We start from the raw sequence: 25,122 nt of genomic DNA on the forward strand, positions 1-25,122 counted from the left end.
AGTCCCCTGGATCCAAGATGTAATTCTTGGACTGACAGATCTGTGAACAGCTGCCCCAACAATTATGTAGTGAAAAGTATGGCAATAAGTAGGTCTACTCTTTTAGAACTTGATTTTCTAGGAAGTACATACCTCTCTATTGCATCAAACAAATAGGAGAGCAGCAAAGTTACTCACATAAGAGCACTATGAAGTCTGCACTAGATGCCTAGAATAGAACTGAATTGTATTTTAGTTTCAACACACGTTGAAAGATTTGTTTCTCGTAAGGTTCAAGAATACTAATCTTGGGAAGTTCTGAGACAAAATATTAATTTTCTCTCTGTAATGTTGAACTTGAGTGCGCTCCTAGAACAGGAAACAATAAAAAACCCTTGCTTTGTGCTTCTGCCGATTTCAGAAGTAGCTAGAAGTAGCTGTGCCTTTATATAGCAACTGCCTTGTCTCATTACTTCAGCATTGGCCATAAGCTAGAGCCAGCAGTGTTTGCAGTATAAACATTTGTTTTTATAAGTTCATGGGGTTGGCAGTTAAATGATCTTCTGCTTAAATTTGTCAGGTTAGTGTGTGGTTGGGTAGAATAGCAAAAAAAACACATACAATTTCTCCTGCTAAACTGGTTTGGGTAACCCTTTTTTGTCAACTTTAGCAGGTAGATCCCAACCTTAGGCTTTGTGAATGCACTCAGGAGTATGATAATAGTGGGCAAAAATCCAGTCAAAAGAGAAAATGATTTCCTTTGAATGTGATCAGACATTCCAGCATTTCTAATGCTGGGAATATTAGTAGAAAAGAGCAAGAGTCCAGTAACACCTTAAAGACTAACAAATTTCTGGCAGAGAATATTGTTTGCCTTAGGCCTGACTGGAACCACATTTCTTTTAGGGGCAGTTTAGGTGATCCGAAGGTGCGTTGGTTATCACTTGGCAGGTGCTGGAGCAACCCTCAAACTGGCACACCTTCATCCACCGTTAATAGACCTTTTGTGAACCAGAGCCTATGCATGCAATTCTCCTGTTAGATGTAGTCCCTGAGTGAGATATACTCACACATGCACTGAAGATCCAAGTCCTCGTTCACGTTGTTTTCTGTGGTGCTGGACAGGCACAAAAATGTCACCCACCCTACATCCCATGCACTTGCCATGTTACTTAAATGGGGCCATCTCACATGCAGTGATTGTGCATCACAGATCTGAGGCTTGAGCAGGGTGCCCTTCTGGTGTGCTAATGTTGCATGCATCATGGCTGAAGACGAAGACCCAGTTTACATTGGAAATTGGGAGCACCCAATGCTGCACTGAAATGTTTTTTTCTTGCACACCAGTGTCATATATAAATTCTACCTGTGTGGTGGAGGGAAGGCAAATGAGCCTAGGCGTGCTCTTTTAACCTTTAAATATAGATACAACATAGTTTTAAATATTGAATGGGGTATTGTCTGTATCCTAGATTAGGATGCTATCATTGTCTGATATACTTTACTTGGCATGTAAAGATGATATAAAATTACTTTTGTTGCTTTTCTTTTTGAAGGATTCAGGTATGCATTTGTGTGTGATAGACGATTCAAATGAGCACATGCTGACTGTCTGGGATTGGCAGAAGAAATCAAAAGTAGCTGAAATAAAGGTAAATAGTGGCATTCATTTCTGTTTGCAGCACATCCATCTCAAATCTTTTGAATCCATGTGAATTGATTCTGTCGTTACACTAGCATGAAATTCAAACTTTGTGACAAACACAAACTTGGCTAATTGCCAAGTTCATGTTCCCACTTATCTATATGGCATATCAAGATTGAATCCTGAATTCTTCAGTCTAACTCCAGGTTCATCGTTGTGGTACCTGTGCAGTCTCACGTGGGTTCTGGGTGTGCACAGGCCAATCCAAGTGCAAGTGCATTCACTAATAGGTTTATTTCTTTGCCATTACCTGGGAACTAGGATGAAATGGTAAAATTTGAACCAGGAGCCTCCTGAATCGCAGCTCATTATCTTTGCTTCTGTACTATGCCAGCTCCTTTGAGGAAAGTGCATGTTTTCAAGACACCTCGCAAAAGCCTCATGTCAAAAACCAAAAAAACCCAAAACAGCATAGTATCTTCTTTATTAGAATTAACAAGAGTAGCACAAAATAGTGTGCAATCTTTCAAGTTCTCTAGAACTTGTCATCTGGATAGATGTTAAACAACAATAACTGCTGCAAACATCAAAACCTCAGGTTGTGCCCAGAAACTATCTAGAAGCTAATAAAGATGCATGTGATACGAGCACCTCAAGGTACGTTGTAGCACTTTGTGTACCAGTGGAAGCTTTTGGCAAGTCTTCAGAAGCAGTCCCTGCATAAATTGCATTATAATTAGAATACGATATTGAACATGAGAACCTACCTTGAGTGCTGCCCTACACCCTCATGTACCAGTTCCCTTTTACATTTTATATCACATTTTCACCTCACCTGTCTTCTAAGGAGCTCCGAGTGATGTACATAGTGCTTCACTTTCTTATTTTATCCTAACCACAAGCCTGCATAGGAGCCCAGGGTCACCCAGTGACCTTCACGTGAGCGAGGGATTTGAACCGGAGTCTCCAGCCCCTGGTCAGTCACACTCAGCGCTGCACTGACTGCAACAGTCTCAAATGTTTTCTTAAGTGTGTATTCACCTAACTGCATCAATGACATGGTAGTGAAATACGGCTCACCACACGCTAGATCTTAGAACCAGTTCGTTTTGGGCTATGTTTTACTGATGCATATAAACTGTGCCGTTTAGACAACACTTTGTGAATTTGAAGTATGAAAATAAATGTTACAACATTTTAATTACTGTAGTTACTCTGAATCTTGATAATGCCTCCAAGTACTATCAGTTCATATGTTGCTTTTTCCATGTAATAACAGGCATGCAAATGCCAAAGGTTGGATGACTGGACAATAATTTGTGATCAAGACACATTGCCATTAAGAGAGATATTTATTAGTGTTCATGTTATCCTATATGCTTGTGTGTATATAGCACATTCTCTGTTTATCTACACAGACAGGAATATTAATATAAATATTTCCCTTTTTCTGTTTCCTCAGACTACAAACGAAGTTGTGCTTGCAGTAGCATTCCATCCAACAGATAAAGACACAATTATAACATCAGGAAAATCTCATATCTTTTTCTGGACTTGGAATGGCAATTCTTTAGCAAGAAAGCAAGGAATATTTGGGGTAAGAAACTTAAAATTCAGAGTTTTATTAAATTTCTAAAATTGGAGAGAATGGGATTTTTTTCAGAAATGGCTGAGAACCGTGAAGAGCTGTGTTGGATCATTCCAAAGGCCATCTGGTTCAGCAGTTTGTTTCCCGCAGTGACCTAGCCAGATTCAACCAGGCAGGAGGGCAGTAGCCCTACCTGGCTGTTGACCCCTAGCAGCTAGTATTCACTAGCAAGACTGCCTCTGGAGCCATCATAATAAATAGGTATTGATGGAGGTGTCCTCCATGAACATAAGGCCTTACCACAATGTTGCATCTAAATGTATAATAAGTCCCTAACAGTTGCTTTTTATAAGAAAACACACCTTGGAAGAAAGTAGTATTCAGTGGAGAAGTGATGTGGGAAGCAAGTTGATGGTCTCTTTCTTACCAGCCACTTTCTAATTCCAAATCTTATGCACTCACACCCAACTGCAGCTTCCATGTTCTAGATTGGTGTTGGTGGTGAGTAAACATGTACCTGGAGTCCTGAAGGAGGAAAACAATGGGGAAAGGTGATTTTGAATGGCAAAAAGGGACAGTTGAGAGGGTACCAAGCATCTTTCTCTACTCCCAACAATTTTCTACTTCAGTTTGGCCCCTAAAAAAACCCTAGTTTTCAGTATAAAATGAAGACAAAGATTTCTTGCTTTCCTGTACAAAAGGTAGTGCTTTGTGCATGTCTGTTATGGAAGATTTCATCTCAAAAAAGTGCTGTCAACGTCCCATTGCTGGGAGGTAGCAATTTTCATGCACCAATGGATCCCACTTGTGAGTCGGCAACATCCGCGCCCCCTGTCTCAAAGTTTGTTGCTGAGGTATATGTTGACTGGCCCATAGGTTAAAATGGAAAGGTTTTGAAAATGAGGGGCTTTGAATTGGGCTGGCTTTGTATGTTTTCACTTTTGTATTTCTGCCTACACATAAGCTGCTGCTACTTTAAACACATTGTGGTGTTCCTTTTCAGAAATATGAGAAGCCCAAATTTGTTCAGTGCTTAGCATTTTTGGGAAATGGAGAAGTTCTCACTGGTGACTCAGGTGGGATATTGCTTATATGGAGCAGAACTACTGTAGAAACCACACCAGGGAAAGGATCCAAAGGTAAAGTAAAAGTTCAGTTAAAGGTTTTGGTTGTGAACAAAGCCAGTTATATATATAAAAACATTGTGTTGTCTTAGTTTTATTTGTTTAAGGTGCCCCTGTGGTAGTACTGATGCCCTTTCCCTTGATGGGCTTGCTAAAGCCAGTGCATTTCAGTGAGAACCATTAATGAATTTGCCCCCTTGTCTGAATTATCTGCCCTGCTTGCCCTCTCTCTTGTGATGTTTGGTGCAGCCGTTGTTATACTGAGATTAAAAGATTTTGATTAATCTTAGGCTGGAGTCCCAAAACGATGGAGTATTACAAAGAGGTATAAATCTTAATGCAAAAGATGTGGTGAAATAGTTGTAGCAGATAGGAAAATTGATAGGCAGCCTTATAAACGTGGTATGAATGATCCAGAGGGATAAAGCTGTCTTTTAGTAATTACCACTTTCACTGGTTGCTCTTCGTTCCTACAAAAAAAGAAAGAACGTCAGATTTTTTTGGATATAGCTTTGTGCTCATTTTTAATTAAAATGCAGAAATAATCAACAAAGCTCATGTGTTTCCTAATAATCCCCCCAAACACACACACATCACTCCTACATCTGTGACTACCTTTATAAGTCATCATTTTTCTACAAAGGAACTTACAAAGGTACAGACTCCTGTACAAAATTTCTAAATTAGAGTTTAAGTTTGATTCTCTTCCCTTTGGGCCATAAATGGGACAATGATGTGCTCTCTCACATTCATTCCAGTTCATGAGACTCTATACACAGCAGCATGTACATTTGTGCTATTGGAGTAATCCATGAGAAATCATGCGAAACATTCCATGGACTGGAATTGTACTACAGACTATGCTCCAGAAGGATGCTTGTTTGGCAGTTTCCTCATTTAAGTAATAAAAAGATCCCGTTTTACAAATGAAAACAAACAATGCAATACAAACAAAACCCATAAACACCTCTAAAATTAGTACATTCTTTCCTTCTGTTCAAATTCCTCAGCGGTAATCTTTCAACATATTAAAGGTACAGTGCTCATCCTTGTTCTCACTCAGGCTATATGGCAGATTCTGTAGCCCCTGTTCACATGTTACAGTGAACACATGTATTTTCTGCATGTGTATGCACACATCTGTCAGAAAGAGCCAATGTGTGTTCACTTTGCAGTTGCAACCAGGGATCGGTATCTGGATAAATTGGGTTTGTATCACACTTTCACCTGTACGTGCATGGAGTGTAATGTGAGAATGACTCAACACATGTATTTTTCAACAAGCAACTGCACACTATACAGATTGTATGTACATTTGCTGTAGGTTTGCAGACAGGGCTTCTGATGTTGGTATGAAGGAGAGTGTATTTTGTTGTCTGCGCAGCCCTACAAGTAGACTGTGCGACTTGTTTCAATTGATGAGCGCTTAGGAAGGAATATTCCTAAGATACATACAAGAGCAATTGCTTAATATAATATTTACTGCACAATGGACATGTACAAAAGAACCATGTAAATAAAAATACTATGTCAAACTTTACCAGCTCCTCATCTGGCAAAGTGTTGTCCTGGCATTAAATCGTGCTTTAATTTTACGTTTCTGGCTTTTAAACTGAACTTGCTTTAATAGTGCGAGCATTTTGTTTCAGTTTAAAAATTTAAAGAAAAATTACTCTTTGAAACCAGGCATATGCAGGTCTGGCACTGCTGAGCCCTAAGGTAGCTCTTAAATCCAAGGATAATTATTTTCTTTGGCAGCAAATTAAAATGTTGGGGCTGAAGTATTCATGCCAGCAAAAACAGTGTCAGAAGAAGACATTTTAACTGCAGAATGTATGTTTAAACAAAACTTTTTGTTCTAAAGCAATGAAAAAACTGAAAATTTAATTATAAGATTTGATCAGACATTTAATATTTTAGCCTTTCTGAAGCAAATAGCTTTTTGCTGTGATTGTCATAGCAGGTATTTCGTAATGAAAAGAGGGCTCCTTTAATTATTTTAAATAGATGCAGGATTTTGTTGAGTCGGATTTGTTATAGTTTGGGTGTGTTGTTGAATAGATCTTAGGTTTTATGGTTTAAACCTGCGTGTGTCAGTAGTGGGGGTTATGTAGACTTAGAAATACCGTAAATGGCTCCCAGAGGACAGACTGTTAAGTAAAATTGGCACCTTGTACTTTTTCTTGGCTTTGATGGGGAGCTTTGAACCTAAACTCACATTTGCGTTATATTTTTGTATCGTGTAACAGATGACAATTTGCACCTAATAGCATCTGCCCTTGGAATATTAATCTTGAAGATTAACTAAACTCTTTGCTGTAGCAGCCAACTGACACAACATTATTCTGCAAGGTGTTCTAATTAAATATTTGGGCATATTGTTATGTGACAAGCCTTTACCACAGTAATCCAATTTATATCTAATTGCTCTTAATGGAGGATTTGTAGTTTTAAATGCAGTTTGTGGCTGTTGCATAAAGATGAAAGAACAGATAAATTTGAAGCAATTAGAGGTCCTGACCATGGCATACTGAGATTACCATCTGGGTAATCTTCAAACCAATAACTTCTTCAGTTCAGTTTTCTGTATAAAGACTTAATGTTAAAGAAAGGGGTAATGGAAGCTGCCTTCTAAGTACTGAAGAAAGACACAAGAGGCTGTGTTCTGATGCTAACTAACTCACTGTGTGGCATAGTCCAAAACTTTGCTTGCTATATGATACCTCAGATTATCTTCACAGATCTCATTTGGTTTTTAGATAATGTAGATGCCATTTACAATTCAGAGCTCAAAACGATCTGATCACCTGTCTTCTACAAGCATTCCAGTTGGAATCCAGATTTGAAAATAATGGCTATTTCTTAGTTTACCTTGCAGTATTTCTGTGAGGAATTTTTACATTGTTCTCTATGACCAGATTAAAAAATAAGACACTGAAATATTAGAGAATCTGTCAGCAAGCAACTTTAAAGGTATTTTGCTTTGCTTACTGTGACAATTAGATGATTTAAATATTCTGTATCATTCTGTCTTATTACTACCTTACTTGCACTGTCCCAGTTATTATTTTTATTTATTTATTTGGAAAATTTGTATCCCACCTTTCTGCCCTTACAAAGGCCTCCAGGGTGGCTGGCAATTTAAAACATACATGATGAAATTATATTTCAAAACCATTAAAATCAACCCACTTCCCCAACACACATCATTAGAACAAAGTTTTAAAAAACAGAGTTAAAATACATTCAAAACAGAGCTAAATACATACAAAACATAAAAGTATTGGGTAGGAAGAGAAGGCCCATTGAGGGAATACCAAACAAAACAAGTTTTCGCCCACTGGCGGAAGACAGCAACAGAAGGGAACAGACGAATCTCCCTCATGAGAGAGTTACAGAGCTTTGGTGCCATGACCATGAAGGCCCTCTCCTGGGTTGTCACCCACCTGATGTCAGAAGGCAGATACCCGAAGCAGGGCTTCCGAAGATGCCCATAGTGGTCAGGCAGGACCTTTAATAAAATATCAAGGAGGCAACATCCAATAAGATCTGTTCATGGATTTTCCACCATCTCATCTGGTTATATACTGAGGAAGGGGGTTTTCACATTGGCTACTGTTCAGGGCTTTTGTATCAATTTCTTAAGGCAGGACAAGCTCCTCTTGGAGCTCCATTGGAGCTCCTGCATTCTGATGCTGCAAGTGATTCAAGCACAGAACCTGTTAAGGTCAACTGGGGCTTAGTTTAAGTCGTGATGCACCAGAGTTTAGCGGCAGAGTGTGATCTGAGAGCCACATTTCAGCCCTACTGGGAATGTATGGAAAGGTCTTTGAGAGAGTACTGAAAACATATGACATCACCGGGTTATAAAAGCAAGCCCCCTCCTTTCCAAGGTGGCAAAGGATTCCAGGGTACAACTGAGTGTACTGTCGAAGGCTTTCACGGTCATAGTTCATTGGTTCTTGTAGGTTATCCGGGCTGTGTGACCGTGGTCTTGGTATTTTCTTTCCTGACGTTTCGCCAACAGCTGTGGCAGGCATCTTCAGAGGAGTAACAGAGGAGTGTTACTCCTCTGAAGATGCCTGCCACAGCTGCTGGCGAAACGTCAGGAAAGAAAATACCAAGACCACGGTTACACAGCCCGGAAAACCTACAAGAACCAACTGAGTGTACCTTCAAGAAGGCTTGAACCCTTGAATGTCTCTTACTTTAGAAATTAAGCACAGAGGACATGTTGCAAGTGGCCCAAATACAATTGGAAGTTATCTGGATGACTTCAGCAAGTCTCAATTTCGCAGGATAAAAACCTTGCCATTGTTCATCCAGCTAATTGGAAGAAGCACACAAAAGGTTTAAATTAATTGTGTGGCAATAAATAATTCTTGCTCCCTTGTCTGTGCAGGTTGGCAAAATCGTTGCAACAATTCAGCACTATTTCTTTTATTGACCACAGGTGTGTATCAAATAAGCAGGCAAATCAAAGCTCACGACGGCAGCGTGTTCACCCTGTGTCAAATGAGGAATGGCATGTTGCTGACCGGAGGTGGAAAAGACAGAAAAATAATTTTGTGGGATCATGATTTGAACCCTGAAAGGGAAATAGAGGTAGGTAAGACCTTACTAAATGGAGGAGAAATGGAGGCAAAAAATCACTTTCAGAGGACTATTGTTAACGTTATTTAAATTTTCATATACACTGTCACTGGTACTTATATTTTTCCCCATTTCCTTCAGTGGCACCCATGTACTTTTACCTTGATCACTTGCAGACTGTTCCACTCATTTGAGACCTTAGGTTGCAAGCTACAAAGTTTTATGTCAGATAAACTTCTTGTCGCCCAACCCACTGGGAAGTTCTCCTTTGGACTGAATTGGGGCTGCATAAAACTATCCCATGTGCTAATGCAATAATTTCAGTGGCTGTTATGCAGGAGAAGTACTTTGAACTCTGTCCTCTTTAAGGTGTCTAGTTAATTTGTCTGTGAAGTGAGAATCTGTGGCTCCCATTTTAGCAGTGGAGAATTGCGTCCTGGAGAGCATGGCTTACCTTAACAAACGTGGATTAGTAGGATCTGAATCCAGGTTTTGTTCATCCCAATTCAGCACACTTCTCTCCCAATTGCAAGTGGTCAGTCATTTATAAAAACAAATGACATTTTCTCTTTAGCAAATAAACATCTTATCACAATGATAAATTCATAGCCTTTGTGCAAATTAAATATAGCCATCAGGGAGGGGAAATAATCTTTTTAAAGAACTGTTTTGAAGCTAATTAATAAAATCAACACAGAGATGCCAACTGGATATAAATCACCATTGTGCTTTGTAAACAGTGACTTGAGTGGTATAGATTGTTATCTCCCCATTCGCTTTGTTCGGGTGCCATGTACTCTCTACAAAGTCATTATTTGATCCTGAAAAATCCAGCCAGCTCTTTGAATAAAAAATAGTTACGATAGTAATTTGATTTATCTTTCTGGCATCTGTTCAAATGAATAGTGCTCTAACAAGCTGCATTTCAGAATATGCAAAGCATTGGTAGAACACGAATTCTTATAGTACCATTCAAGAACGTGGTTGTTTTGTTTCAAAATCCTAATATCAAGCTGCATAGTTTCAGACCTGCTTTTGAATCTCAAAGTGGGGTATCTATCACCTCTAAGATACTATACCTTGGCCTACCAAACCTTTTTTTTTACCCAGGTGCTGAAAAATAGTTTTTAACATTGTCCAGTGGAAAAGTCCTCATTCAGTTCTTCTGCTGGGACAATTCAAAGACTGGATATGTCGATGGATTCACTAGAGGATCTGCAAGATGCTTAATTGCATTATACCCTTTGAAAACGTTCTTATATGATGCTACCTGGCTTCAGATATGCAAGCGAAGAGTTATTTTTAAATCAGGGGTAAATGACAAAAGAAGTTGAGTGCACAGTGTCATAATTGAGAAATATCTTGATGCTTCACCCGGTCTTGATTGGATTGTACCTACAGTTAGCTAGCTTGTAAATGGCATGTGTTAACTGTAATCCATATTCCATTGTTTTGAGAATGTTTTCTTAAGAGACAACATGGTGTGGTGCGTTGGGCTGGAAATAGCTGAGCGGGGCTTTATTTCCAGACCCAAATCTTCAGTTCTCCATGAAGTGTCCTGTAAGGTCTTGGACAAGTTACAGTCTCTGAGCCTATAACCTGCATCACAAAGATGCTAAGACTCAATGGGATTAGCTCAATATTTTTCAGTTGGAGCTTCTGAAAGGAAGTTGTGGGGGTATCTAAATGGGGAAAATAAACAATAAAACATAAAAACACATTTTCATTTACCCTTTCCCGCACCCCTGAGAGGTTGAAAACAGTTTGCTTGAATATTATAAGTACAGACAATTGTAACCCTTAAAATACTTGGTGGTTGTGCATTATAGACAATGGAACTATGGTTTTCTTAGGTTCCAGATCAGTATGGAACAATCAGAGCAGTGGCAGAAGGCAAAGCAGATCAAGTTCTCATTGGCACATCGCGGAACTTTATTTTGCGGGGTACATTTAATGACGGTTTTCGAGTGGAAGTGCAGGTGAGTCCTCACCCCCAATTAGGGGGGAAAGGTTTGGTTTGTTTCTCAGGTACAGAGTTTTGTAAAATAATTCAGATACTTGTATTTGGTAGGGTCACACAGATGAACTCTGGGGCTTGGGAACACATCCCTTCAAAGACCTATTCTTAACATGTGCTCAAGATCGACAAGTTTGTATGTGGAACTCGGTGGACCACACACTAGAATGGACCAGGCTGCTAGATGTACGTGAGCTTCTTTCTTTTTTTTCCCTTTTTTAAATTAATTATTATTTCAAACATAACAACACACACAACATTATACTATACACTTAATAATCATATGTTTGGCACATTATCCCAAACCTAACTAAAACAAGATCTTCCTTTGCATCCCTATGAGCCAAAGTACTACGTTCCGTAATATTATATCCCCCCGCATACAAAATTATCCATGTTAACATTTCATTTTAATACTTTAAATTATGTCAGCTACTACATCAACTGCTATAGAGGCTAGCAAATAATTAACAATACATATATAGTATTCTTTAATCAATACGTGAGCTTCTTTCTGTTCAGGAACCAGCAGTAATCATAGGAGGCTTCCGTGCATGATCAACTAAGGCTTCCTAATTCCCAGTTTCGGGTAGAGGCAGAGCTACTTTCATATCTGCCTGCTGTGATGAGAAATAAGTCACCCCAAAGATCCCAGGTAGCAGGTGCTTAAAAAAGCATTCCTGTTCCTTTGAAAAAATGTAGCTGTAGTGGGATTGATGGAGCAATAGCTCAAGTCAATGTTAGGCAGCTTCATACTTCATTTCTTCTTCCAGTCTGAATTGGGAAGTTCGCTACATATCTCTACATAAATGGTAAATCAATTGTGTCTAACTGTATCTTTCAGGAACCAGGGCATTGTGCAGACTTCCATCCAAGTGGAACTGTGGTAGCAATAGGAACACACTCAGGAAGGTAAATGACTGATATTTCTGTACAGGTGAAACATCCCTCTTGAAAAGATCCTTCCCTGGATGGTTATGATTTTTTTTTTTTGCCCTAGCATTCAGTCTTTTCCCTATATGTAACCTAATGCATAAAGGGAAAAGAAAAATACAATATGGTTGAGAAAGAGACCATGAAAATATAACATCACCCAAGTTCCGGTTTTCACATCATTCCAAAGAATGTATCCAAATTCAAGGAGGAATAGTCTGATTTACTCCAGATGGAGATCACCCATTCATATTTTCTTCACTTTCTTAATTGTAGTAAAATAAAACCATCTGTGTCTTGGAAACAAAATATAATTCTTGAAATAATAAGATATTTTCCTCATTCTATATAATTAACTTTTTGAAGACTTGGTGGACTGTTTGTTCCTCTGCTTTGTGGGTGGTAGGAAGAGAAAATAACAGAATTCATTGGAACCTCATGCGTGGATGATTTAAATTAAAGCAAAAACTTTCCAGTGTGAGGAAAGGGATTTTGAATCTTATTGAGAAAGACCATGGGGCCATGGAAGGTGATAGTTAAGAATAGATTCCAATGGGTAGGATTCAGTGACAAAAATATGGACAGCATAAAAAAAATAAAGCCCTCAGTACTGAAGTTGGATAGAGCAAGTATTTTATTTTCATCAGTGTTCTTTGACTTTCCCTTTTCTTATGCTATTCCAAACTATTTAAAAGACCTAAGGATCCCTCATTATAGGAGAGTATGCATGCTCAGTTGAACTCTTTTCCCTCTGCCATACTGGAAGGCTCATTCGCAGGGATAGCGTATTTGGGCAGAGTTTTTAAATGTGGGTCTGGTCAGCTTGAGGCCTTAACACATATTTTATTGGACTGTGAAATCTGCTCTGACTTGAGAGAAATGTATTTGACCCTCTTAATAGGTTATGTGAATTTACCATCTCAAAAAATCGTCCCGTTTTTCCTTATAGATGAGGATTGATGAGGATTCAGTAGTTGCTAAATATTTAGATGCAGTGATTCCTTTAGGTACATGGTAGAACTGCCCAAAACAGAGATGATTTCTCCCATCTGTTGAGGGCTGAGATGATGCAATAATACGTCAGATGTCAGATGTGGCTATTGTGGTCAAGCTCCTGCGACAGATAAAATGTTAAATTGACTTTACGCACAATGTATAAAATGTCCCTGATCAGAAGCTTCTTCTGGGTGTATAGACTCCAATTTGTGCATGCATGCCTAAACCTGAGTTGGTACACAATGCCACAGCCCAGTTACTATCAAGCAGTAGGCAGAACATGCATACCATGCCCATTCTGCAGATACTCCATTGGTTACTGTTCAGTTACTGGGTTCAGTTCAGGGTTTTCACCTACAAAACCCTTAGTGTCCTTGGACCCACATACCTGCAGGATTGCCTCTCCTACCATGCCCCACCCCAACCACTTCACCCATCTGAGCTAAATCTTCTGAAGCTGCCACCCCCCAATTGCACAAGACCTTTCCGAGTGCATTCTGTGTGGCGGCTCTGACCCTGTGGAATGGTCTGTCTACTATCATTTCACAGAATGTTCAAAATCGAAATATTCAGGGGGGCATTTTATACAGGGGTTAGAACGATAGTATTAATGGAACTTGCTATTTTTATATCGTCTGTGGATCGGTTTTCTATGTGAATATTTTTGGTAATGTGTGTATTATTGTGCTGGTCTGTGACCGTAATAATCAACTCACTCATTCAGTATAATGGAACATCTGAGGAGGTCTCTTTGTAAGGGAGAGGATCAGAGTCTATTGCAATGCTTGTTATATTTTATTATATCCTTTTACTGCATTGTATTCTACCTTCATAACCCACATTCTTCATTATGGTACATCATACCTACATATTATTTTTTCCATTGTTGTTTTTGTTTTTTTGTTTTTGTTTTTTTTTCAATTATGTAATCTTTGCAATCTGATTGAACTTTTTAAAAAAATTCATCTGCCTTGAGTCTCAGTGAGAAAGGTAGGCTAAAATAAATAAAATAAAATTATGTGTGTGCCTTAGCATGCACAAATCTGTGCCTTCCATTGAATTGAATAAAAAAGTTCTCTTGGGGTCTTGAGTTGCATTGTTTTCCTGACCCACTAAAATCTGTATACTTGGCCAGTCATCATCTGTCATAATTTATTGTGTCAATTTTATGGTAACAGGGGTGCAACTAGCCATTCTTGAATAGATTTTTCATTACATTCACCTTCCATACTTGCTATTCCATGCCCAAAGGATAGATCCAAATGAGCCACTCTTTCTAAAGGAGTATAGTGGTTTCATATGCTCCAGTAAGAATTTATCACCTTCCCTATTTTGGATCTGTTAGGATTTAACACAGGTGACAGAAGAAAACACTTCTAGTAATTTGGGTAGCGTAAAAAAACAAGGGGTTTAAATGTAATTTAATACTGAAGCAGCAGCCTGAAACTCTTCATTCTTCCAGCTGCAGTACAGAATCAGCTGCAGGCAAGCCCACTTTTTTATGTTGCCACCAATGATATTATTATAAGCGGTTTCTGTTGCTGTCCAATGAAAACATTTCAGCTATTTTTTCCACTGGTTCCATCCATCTTGCACACAGCGTATTCACAAGCTGTGGTGGTATGTTGAGCTGCTTCATGTTTTATGCTTTTCATGTGGTCCCTTAACCACAAATTTGGTTTTAAGCCATTTGGACCAGGCCATTTTCCAGATATCTGGTTTTTAAAGCTTGGGGCTTTTGAAAATAATGAGAGATGACTTCTTCTAGAGACTCAACTCTGATCGGCCTTTCTCATGATGGGATTTTTAAATGTCAAATTCATTTTGCTGTCCATGTTTTTAATTTATTTATGATGCTGGAACAGCAGCAATGTGGTCTACACATAGTGTAAGTAAATGACCCCAGCAGTTGGTTAGTCTCAGTAGAAATGTAGAGAATTCATGTAGCATGAATAAGCGCAAATTCAGCAGCTTTTGAATAAGCTGGCTCTTTGCGCTTCAGAAAAAATGCGTGTGTGGGAGCTGGTGCCCATGCAGTTGTTGTTCAGAATGGTTTCCTGTCACGGCTGTTCCATGCAGTGGCCTCTTGGTGTACAGCAGCTTGGTATACTGATCCAGTAGACATCTTCTCACCATACTAAATCATCCAGGGGGTGGGGGGAGAAGTAAAATAATGGATGTAATCCATTATCGTTAGTAAAGAACAGACTTTATCATCATGCATCACTAGGGGTAGACATGAGAAGTGGTTGTGGTGGAAAGTGCCATCAAGTCACAGGCAACTTATGGTTTTCAAGGCAAGAGATGTTCAGGGGTGGTTTGCCTGTCTCTGTGTCATGAGCCTGGTATTCCTTGGAGGTCTCCCTTCCAAATACTAACCAGGGCCGACTATGCTTGGGCCATCCAGGCCAGATGTGAGAGGTACCAATACTCAAATAGGTTGTTTGAGGCTTAGGGTATTTAACGTTCCCTACATTTTCTTCAATTTCTTCTTTTCCTTAACAGATGGTTTGTTCTGGATGCTGAAACAAGAGATTTGGTTTCAATACATACAGATGGCAATGAGCAGCTGTCAGTGATGCGCTACACAGTAGGTAGGCAGAGTGGTAGCAAACTTACAGTCTGGTCTTCCTTCCTTCCTTCCTTCCTTCCGACCGAGCCAGCGTGGTGTAGTGGTTTGGATCAGTGGACTCTAATCTGGAGAACCGGGTTTGATTCCCCACTCCTCCACATGAGTGGCAGACACTAATCTGGTGAACCAGGTTGGTTTCCCCACTTTTACACATGAAACCAGCTGGGTGACTTTGGGCTAGTCACAGGTATCTTGGAGCTCTCTCAGCCTCACCTACCTCATTGGGTGTCTATTGAGGGGAGGGGAAGGGAAGGTGATTGTAAACCGGTTTGATTCTTCTTTAAGTGGTAGAGAAAGTTGGCATATAAAAACCAACTCCTCTTCCCCTTCCCCTTCCAGTTGCACATTTAATTTTATCTAAATGGGTGCATTTTTCAAGCAAGCTTTGGATTGTTTCAACCTTTAATATGCTTTAACATCTACTTTACAATATTGCAAGGTAATTAATAACATAGGCGCAGAAATTGAGAATTAATTGTATGTTGACTGCACCTAAATTGACAGAACTGGTTATTTGGCCCATTTGCATGAACTTTTGGGTAAATTAATAATTAAGAGGTATGAGTTCATATAACAAATGTAAAGATTTTGCCACTGAGTGCAGCAAGAGCTGTGTAAGAGGCGGAGGTGTCCTTGAAATTACAGAAAGAAATCTGGCAACTCCTAGCAAAGGACCTGAGCTAACTAATGTATACCTCTGTGAAACAATCTGTGGTTTCAGTTTGCCATGAAACTGTGGTTTCAGTTTGCCATGTGGTTTCAGTTTGCCACTTAAGAACATGTGCAAGGTTGAGGAGATGCAATCATGGGCAAAAAAGACAGGAAGGCGATCTCACCCCTTCTCCCTGCAATACCCCAACCTGCATGAGTCCCACAATCCTGGGAATCAGCTTTCCAGGGGTCAGAAGAGATTGCTGCAGGAAGAGAAATACAGAAAATATGTACAGCTGTCATCACCTTCTCTTGATAGATCTTGGGATCCAATCCTGTAGACATTCACTAAAAACAACAACACAACAATCCTGCAAACCACTTGCACAGAGAGCAGTGAGCAGAGTAACCCTTCATAAAGCTCATAATCCTCCTTCCTTGCTGCTTCCACCAGGCATACTGTGGCATGGCAGAGCCATTCATTTCAATCAGACCATTCCACGCCTCACCTTTGAATGTGTCCTTACCAGTGCCATCATGAATAGCAATTTCTGCAGAGAGTTAACAGTATGTTGGACAGGAAGGAAGTCCTGGCTTTTCCAAGGGAGCTGCAGGACAGGCGTGGAGGCAACATGACTTGAGATGAGAGGAATGTTCCCCATGAAGAGCAACTCTGTGGAAATGGAACACAAAGTTGCAGCCTTAAGCTTTCAATTTGTGGGAAAGGTTCTCTCTGGGACCTACATGATATAATTGCAATAATTACCATTTGCCAGCACTTTGAAGAAGACTTAAGAAGAGCCCTGCTAAATCAGACCAGTGGTCAATCTGTCTCTCACAATGGCTTACCAGTTCCTGCTGTATTGTGCACTTTATTGAATGTATTGGCAGCAATCCAGCTAGTCAGTTCAAAGTGCTCAATAGGGCTGGAGTATATGAATTGCTTGATCCCCATGAGATTTTTCCTCCATAGCCAACTGTAGGCATAACCACATGGGTTTTGGACCCACTGACATCAACTTGCATGTAATAAATGACAACAAACTGAAGAAGTCTGTAGAACTAATTGACCTGCTCCTCACTCCATAGCTTCTTACACTCCCTGAAAAGCTGCTTGTGCATGTTGGTGGCTATCAAGAGCGGACTGGGCTGCAGCACAGGGGGAAGGCAGGGGAGACTACAGCAAGGAGTTAAATTGTTAAATTGTGGCATAGTTAAATTGTGGAACTCCCTGCCCCAGGATGTGGTGATGGCTGCCAACTTGGAAGGCTTTAAGAGGGGACATGTTCATGGAGGAGAGGGGTATTCATGGCTACTAGTAAAAATGGATACTAGTCATGATGAATACCTATTCTCTCCAGGATCAGAGGAGTAGGCCTAATATATTAGGTGCTGTGGAACACATGCAGCATAATCTACTGCAGTTGTCTTGTTCGTGAGCTTCCTAGAGGCACCTGGTTGGCCACTGTGTGAACAGACTGCTGGACTTGATGTACCTTGGTCTGATCCAGCATGGCCTGCCTTATGTTCTTAAGGAGGGTGAATTGACAGAAATCTCTTGCACAGGCTTTTGCTCTGTTCACAAAAGAACTCATATAAGAGAAGAAGGGATGATTTCTGCCAAAACCCTCTTGAGCTGCAGCTTACTGCAGCCCACTCCATTGTGTGTGTGTGGGGGTGTCCTCTGAACCTCAGGAGCCAAGTGTGAGGGGGTGAAGGGCGTGGAGGGACTGGGACAACGGGGAATGAACTCAATTCATGGTTCATCAGATCCATCCAATCAAGCCCTTCAGAACGGAAGAGCTAGACACTGACACGAACTGTGGTCATTTAGCATGCTGTACTGTTTCTGATTTCTGTTATAGATGGCACCTTCCTTGCAGTGGGATCCCATGACAACTTCATTTACCTCTATATAGTGACAGACAATGGAAGGAAGTATAGCAGATATGGAAAGTGCACTGTAAGTGTTTTTAATAGCATGACTTAGTATCAAAATGTGGTTTGTAAAGTAAGATAACTTATTTGTTACCTTCTCCATACAGAACACTTTCCAGTGCAGAAATACGTTATAATTTTTATTATTATTTATCCTGTCTACATGCCCTAATAGTGATCAGCTCATAAATGAGTTGGTGAATGTCATACTCAGGAAAGGATTTGAAATGGAGGCTTCTAGACCCAGAACTCCATTCACTGCATCAGACTCACAGTACTTACAGTTATATATTTGTTTTTAATTCACAAACATCTTTCATTCATCACTTTTAACCAGATTTTTGTATATGAAGTCGTACTTGAAAGGATATTCTGAGCTTCAAAGCCTTTTCATCTAATATCACCTCGCCTTGCACTCACATTCTCCATTTACACATGGCATAGAGTTACTGTTATGGATACCTGTTATGGTTTGGCTGCTGGAAAGGGGTTGCTGGAAAAGGGTAAAGGACCCAAGGTTTGTGATAGCACCATCTGGAGTGCGTACTAGATTCTTAAGAGGAGTGAGTTCTACAAGTTGGATGAGATGAAAGAACATACTGTCTGTATAGTGATCTAGATCTTCCGCTTATACAAAGTGAGTAGGGAAATCTGCCATTTCTGTGCATTCCCCTCCCATCTCATGACATTCCTAAGGGTCACCGATCTTCAGATGCAACTTTTCAGGCAGAAAAGATCTGTTATGAAAACAACGCTCTGGTCAAGGTTCTCTAGTTACCATCCTGTCTACAGAACTTTGAAGTTAATGGTCCAATGTTCCAATTTTTCACAGAAACCTTCCTTTTGAAGCTATTTAACTAAGGGGCTATCTTTCCCCCCCTCTATAGTATCTTTTCACTCTCTGTGTTAGCGGTGTGAATGTGCACATTGAAAAACTGCTACCAAAAGCAATCTTGATGTGATTATGTGTATGGTTATGTGTACGGTTATATCAAGATTTTTATAGAATTATAGCGTTGGAAGGGGCCATATAGGCCATCTAGTCCAACCCCCTGCTCAATGCAGGATCAGCCTAGAGCATCCCTGACAAGTGTTCATCCAGCCACTGCTTGAAGACTGCCAGAAAGGGGGAGCTCACCACCTCTCTAGGCAGCCAATTCCACTGCTGAACTGCTCTCACTGTAAAAAAAAATTTCCCCAACATCCAGCCAGTACCTTTCATCCAGCCAGTACCTGAAGTGATACTCATTATTGTGAGTCCTATCCTCTGCTGCCAACAGGAACAGCTCTCTGCCTTCCTCTAAGTGATCTTGTTCACACACAGTATTACCCAGAAGTGTATCCCCCATCCAGTATGAGTGCTTCCCATTTTTGTTACCCAGATGTAGAATTCTGAATTCTCCTTGTTGAACTGCATCTTGTTCACATTGGCCCACTTTTCAAGTGTGTTCAGATCTCGTTGAATTCTATATCTTCTGGTGTGTTTACTACTACTCTCAATTTGGTGTCATCTGCAAATGTAATTAGTAGACCCTCCACCCCTTCATCCAGATCATTTTTAAAAATATTGTTAATTATGCATGGCGCTATCCAATTGTACACTCACAAGTAATTGTGAAGAATCATGTCCATCATTAAGGCCACTAACATGGAGGTAGCGTAAGAGACTAAAACGATGTGACACTCCTTGCCCAAGTCAGCTTGCTGCTGCTCTACTGTTTTGCCGGGCACTGGGGCAGGCCTTAGAAAGGGAAGTAAAGGGGGTTGCTTCACCTTGTTCCTTTTTTCTTCAGGAACAAGGAGCATAGAGCTGTGCCTGCCCTTTTGTCCTTGGATATTGTTAGGAGCCTTCTTTTGAGGCATCTACTAGTTTCACCCTGCCAGTTGCTTCCCAGTCCCATCACTGGCCCTGCAAGGCACTCTGACCCAACCCTGGGGAAGGCCACCTGCCTCCCTTTTACTCTCTTCCCCACTGTGTCCGCCTTCTGACTTCTCCCCACCTTCAGCCTCTCCCCATTGGCAAACCAAGTGCCCAACTGGGGAAGGTTACTGGCCTCTGGGCCTGCCCCTGCCTACCACGGGCTCGCCCTGCAGACATTCTCCTCAGCCTCTAGAATGTTGTGGGGCTGCTCACCATTGGGGCCATTTTCACCAACTCAGTCCCAGCCTCTTCTGATCTCATGGCTGCCCAGCTGGACCATGGCTTGCTGCTTGTTCCCCTTGAGGCTGCTCCTGTCTGCCCTCCTGCTCCCTTCTCCTCCAGAGGTAATGGCCTCAGGTAAGGGCATAGCCAGCTGGCTTTCCCGCCCATCCTGGGCCTGGGCTGAGAGTCCTCCAGTTCTAGGGGCACAGGAGTGGCCTCTCCACCCTCAACGGTAGCATGGATGCCACTGCCAGAGGAGTAGCATGGATGCCACTGCCACATCTGAAGTGGCCACTGCTCTGGGGCCGGCAGGGTAGGTGGGTCCCAGCCTGGAGCCCATATTCTCAGCCACTGCTGCACCAACAGAGCTCTAGAAAACCCTGCTGGGAATGGAAGCAGCAAGGGAGTTGGTTGGGGGAGGCAGCTGATGTGGGGGTGGGCGCTGTTGGTCCAGGCTACTCCTGGACACAAGGTTGCTTTGAATTGGAGAAAACAGAGGCATGATTGTTCTGCTTCAAAAGATGCAAGCAAGGACTGGGAAGGAAGAGGGGCAGGGAAAGAAAGAAAAGATGGACAGGAGAACGGCATTTGGTGTGCTTCCCTGATTCCTGAAGCCATTGTTATAGCCTTTGTCTTCCTCTTCCCATAGCTGTGCTGTGATACAGCTTTATGGGGTAGAGAAGCAATATAGACATTTCTTTCCTTCACAGCTCTGGTCAAGTTCATAGGATCCAAGCAAACGAATCACGTCTCCATTTTTCTTCCTGTCAGTGTGGAAGCTTTTCATTCTCCATGTTAGTGGCCGTTAACAAGATGGGACTCGTTTCTTCCAAGTTACCTGTTGGATAGTGTTGCATCTAGTTAGACTGTAGGCATCTGTACCCAGGGTGATTAAAGAGAACTGTGGATTTCTCCCCCTTTTTGGGATCCACCCATGTAACTGCAGAAGCAAGAGCAGCTTCCCCGTAGCTTCATCCCGCTCCAGTCTGGTAACAATGGAAAGTTGAAGGCCTGTCAATTAGGCTGGTTTGCGCTCTTCTCACTCAGTTGTCCTCTTCTATGTTTGGACTTCCTGAGTACATTAGAGATCATAAGATTAAGACATGATAGCTGATCCAAATTGAAGACTACATGCTGATCTTACATATGTGGTGGTAGATATATCACAGGAGATGCATAAAACATTTCTGCTCAGATTACTACCAGTTGTTGTTATGGCCATACCACCAGAACTCACTGTGTTATCTTCTCAGTGCTTGAAGTTTATGTATCTGCAGTATCTAATGCCCTCTTGTGGGGAATTTATAAATTTTGAAATAGATAAAAGAAATAATTTTTAATGATCTGCAGTCTTAATTTCTCTTTTAAATTGGATAGATACATAATTATTTGTCAAAAAACATAAAAATGACTAAATGCTGAAATCATTCTCCTCAGACTTACTTATAACAGATCAGGTTTCGTCGGGTCAATTTTCTTTCTTTATGAATGATTCAGGATGCTTTTTTGTGTAGAGAGAGTTGGGTTGGGGAGAAGCAATGAGAAGCTAAAGGAAAGAGTTTGAGGAGGTGTGGCGTCTCTTCTTGCTGCTACTACTTTAACAGAACGGGAAGGTGAGAAATGGCCATGTTAGAGATTGCTGCTCATCCAAGCCCTATGGTTTCTTTTATTTAAGCGGAGCTAGGTCTCCACTGGTGCTCTCTTCTCATTGGTTCCAGTCTCTTCAAATCTCCCATTAAAGGAACAGGAAAAGAAAGCTGGCCAACAGTTCTTGCCAGGAGTTCATTGCCTTTATTTCATGCAAAAAATATCTATTGCTAAACCTGTCTTTTGCTGTGGTGTTTGGGGGTTTTGTGTTTTTATTTTGGATTTTTAATTGCTTCTTCTCCCGTTCTTTCCTTTCTCTCTTAGAAGCTCCTTGATTCATAAAGCTTGAGCAGCATAATTCTAATTCTATTGTTTAAGGGATACAAGGACTGAGATAAATTTTGCCACTGCCAATGTAACCTTAGGATTGATGTTACTTAATAAATAGAGTATTAACTCAGACATAGAGGTCCTAGTACAATCTGTTAGAAGAGGAATAATATATCTTAATCTTAGATGCTCATAAAAATGTCATTCCAGGAGGACATGTGCTAGAGAATCAATAGAACCAGAAGAACACGGGCAGGTTATTTCCTTATATGGTAGGTTCATGTATCTACCTTGCATAACCATAGAAGGGTTAGCAAGAAAAAAGCTCTTTAAGAAACGAGGAATTGTCAAGAAATAGCTTTAAGCAGGCAAGCAATGTGGGGGAGGAATTCCAAAGAACTGAGACGAGCAAACACGATGAGCACGAAACGATGTGCTAACATAATCAATCTCTTTAATACGCTTTTTTATTTCAGAGAAAACCTCTGATTTCCCAAGATCTCTTGTCATATCCCACGATATGCCCATCAACAACCATTTGCCATCATTTTTTTTTTGCCATGAGGATCTATACGAGTCATGTTTCCAAAAAACTACATATCCCTCAGTGCTAAAAGAAGGCCTAAATTGTAGCTTAAAGGCAAACAACCATGCCCTAGCTTCAAGTGACATTGGGCCAAACTCAGAACAGAGGACAACACCAGCGAAGCAACGAGGGGCATTTAACAACCTCCATAAAAACTGAAGCAGATGATGATCTATAGATTCATTAACAGCAGTTACCAAATAGCAACCCCCAAAAGAATAATGGGAATAATTTTTAGATTAAACACTTGAATTGCTCCAGGGATATATTTTCCACTTTGGGTATAAAAATAATTAAACAATTGTCCCAACACCAGGTTTGATTTTATTAGACACAGCCTCCTTCTCCAGTTCTATCATTTCTGTAAACCATTTCCTGAGCTTGTCATCTGCCTTGAATCCCTCCCTAGCCCTGTATGAATGTCTGCCTCTTTGCCTTTCTACACAGATGCAGGCAAAGCAGACTTCCAGAGCTCTGATCCTTGTACTGCTATTCACTTTTTATTGTGATCAGCCAAAGTCTGCAAAAATGAACAGGCTGTGAAATCAACTACCTTGCAAGCCGCAGTCCTTGGCTGGTTGGCTGTGTTGGTTTTGTCAGCCACACAAGCTGTTCTGCAGACAGGTTTAAGGTATATTATTTGCTTTGAAGGACTAGTCTATCAGAGGGTCTAATAAGACCTCCTTTCCAGCATAGTATGTCCCATGACAAGCTCTAAATCACTTTTCTGTTTTATTTCACTATCCTCAGGTCCAAAAGAACGCTTTCAGATGCAGCTTTTGTATCTGATATCATGTTGTAATTGGCTAGCTGAACAAAGGCCTGGCTTAACTTGACCCTATGGTATTCTGTTTATTAGTTTACTTGCAACACAATTGCTCCATCTCCATTTGAGAGATATTAATGAAATTTGATAACGGGCATTCAGAGCATTCTGTATTTCTGGTTTGCATACCGGCGCAAACCCCCATGCCCATTTTCAAAGAGTAAAAGAAAATTCAGTGTTGTGTGAAAACTCCCTTGGCAACTGAAGCAGCAGAATAGAACTCTGTCTGTGTGATTGTTCAGGACATCTTTTTGAATTTCAGAGATGAACCCCAGCTCATTTCCGAGGGAGCCCTAAAACACATACAGTACCTCCCTGGATGATTGGGGATTTTGGAATGAAAGGTCGGGCGCACATTCAGGGCCAGTTCTGCTTTTCACATTCAAATAGGAATTCAGGCAAAGACAAGGCCAAGAATGATCCAGGCCTCTCAAACAGTGCACGATTTGCTATTTGTACATAGTAAAAATGGGTCGGATTCTATGAACATTCCACTTGAACAGCTGGATTCCCCCCCCCCCAGAAGCCCCTGTGACCCCCTCAAAATTCAGTGCTGGGACTTCGGGGAAGCCTTGTTGACAACAATCTGTGCAACACAGAGATATACAATGAGTGGGAATTCAGGGAAATTGCCCACCCCTCCCTTGCATGAAGAGAAAACTTGTATGACCCAGAAGGAAGTAGTAGGCATTCAGCAGGGCCTGCAGTGGCTTTGCATATGCGCTGCCAAATTGGTTGTTACCATTTGCTTCCATTTCTGAAGTCTGTATACACTTTGATTCACTGAAGATGGGGTGTAGCGGCTGTGTCTGTATAAGCAGGCATCTGCTCTTTGCATATTTTTGCTGTCCAAAGAAGCCAGTAGTAACTACGCTCACTGTGTGTACAGTCTATCCGAGGGAAAGCATGAAATGTCCTTTTCATTGTGGGGTAGCTGCTGAACGGAAATTTTTTCCATTGGAATGTGAAGCTCCGCTATTTAGACTGTTGCAATGAGACGTTCAGATTGTGCCTGTCACAGTTACTTGCTCAGAGGGATTTTCCACCACAACAGACCCCCTTCCCAATTGCTTTGTTCTGTCCTCCCACCTCCCGCAGGAATTTTAACAGCTGCCAAATGTCAGGCAGGATTTAGTAAATGGTTGTATCCTTTCCCGTCCCTGTGCTTCTGTGTTAGAACTGGTTTCCGGGATCTTTAAGATTTTGGGGGGTCAGATTGTATACTGTAACTTCAGTATTTTTTTCTCTTTAATCCCCCACTCTTTGTCTTGAAGACCATTTGAGAAATCAGAGATGGCTAATACATGCAAGGCAATTGCTTATTTTTATTTTTCTCATTTTATCCATTTTTATCCTTCCTGTGCATGGAATCCTGTAACAAAACTTGCAAAACTGGCAAAACAATACCATACACCGATAACAGCCCACATACCAAAACATTTTCACCATCAGTGTGACCAGGAGAAATGCCCATGCTGTTGTGAAAATCACTGCTGCAAACTGTCCCCTTAATTATGCCTGTCCATATAGAACACAGGGAGATTTCCAGTCAGC

The 25,122-nt window shown here is 40.9% G+C and overlaps 1 protein-coding gene across 4 annotated transcripts in view; it reads left to right on the forward strand.

Annotated features, from left to right (window-relative positions):
• The window catches only part of EML4 (EMAP like 4), a 94,596-nt gene that overhangs the window by 59,569 nt on the left and 9,905 nt on the right, over window positions 1-25,122 (forward strand). For all 4 annotated transcript variants that reach the window (XM_056852568.1, XM_056852569.1, XM_056852570.1 and 1 more), the window contains 9 exons: window positions 1,536-1,631; window positions 3,087-3,221; window positions 4,216-4,351; window positions 8,790-8,941; window positions 10,783-10,908; window positions 11,001-11,132; window positions 11,791-11,858; window positions 15,381-15,469; window positions 18,024-18,121. In XM_056852568.1, the coding sequence (XP_056708546.1) occupies window positions 1,536-1,631; window positions 3,087-3,221; window positions 4,216-4,351; window positions 8,790-8,941; window positions 10,783-10,908; window positions 11,001-11,132; window positions 11,791-11,858; window positions 15,381-15,469; window positions 18,024-18,121 (1,032 nt within the window). The remainder of the gene's footprint in view (window positions 1-1,535; window positions 1,632-3,086; window positions 3,222-4,215; window positions 4,352-8,789; window positions 8,942-10,782; window positions 10,909-11,000; window positions 11,133-11,790; window positions 11,859-15,380; window positions 15,470-18,023; window positions 18,122-25,122) is intronic.

The sequence above is a fragment of the Euleptes europaea genome, chromosome 7 (genome assembly GCF_029931775.1).
Source record: "Euleptes europaea isolate rEulEur1 chromosome 7, rEulEur1.hap1, whole genome shotgun sequence".
Classification (NCBI taxonomy): domain Eukaryota; kingdom Metazoa; phylum Chordata; class Lepidosauria; order Squamata; family Sphaerodactylidae; genus Euleptes; species Euleptes europaea.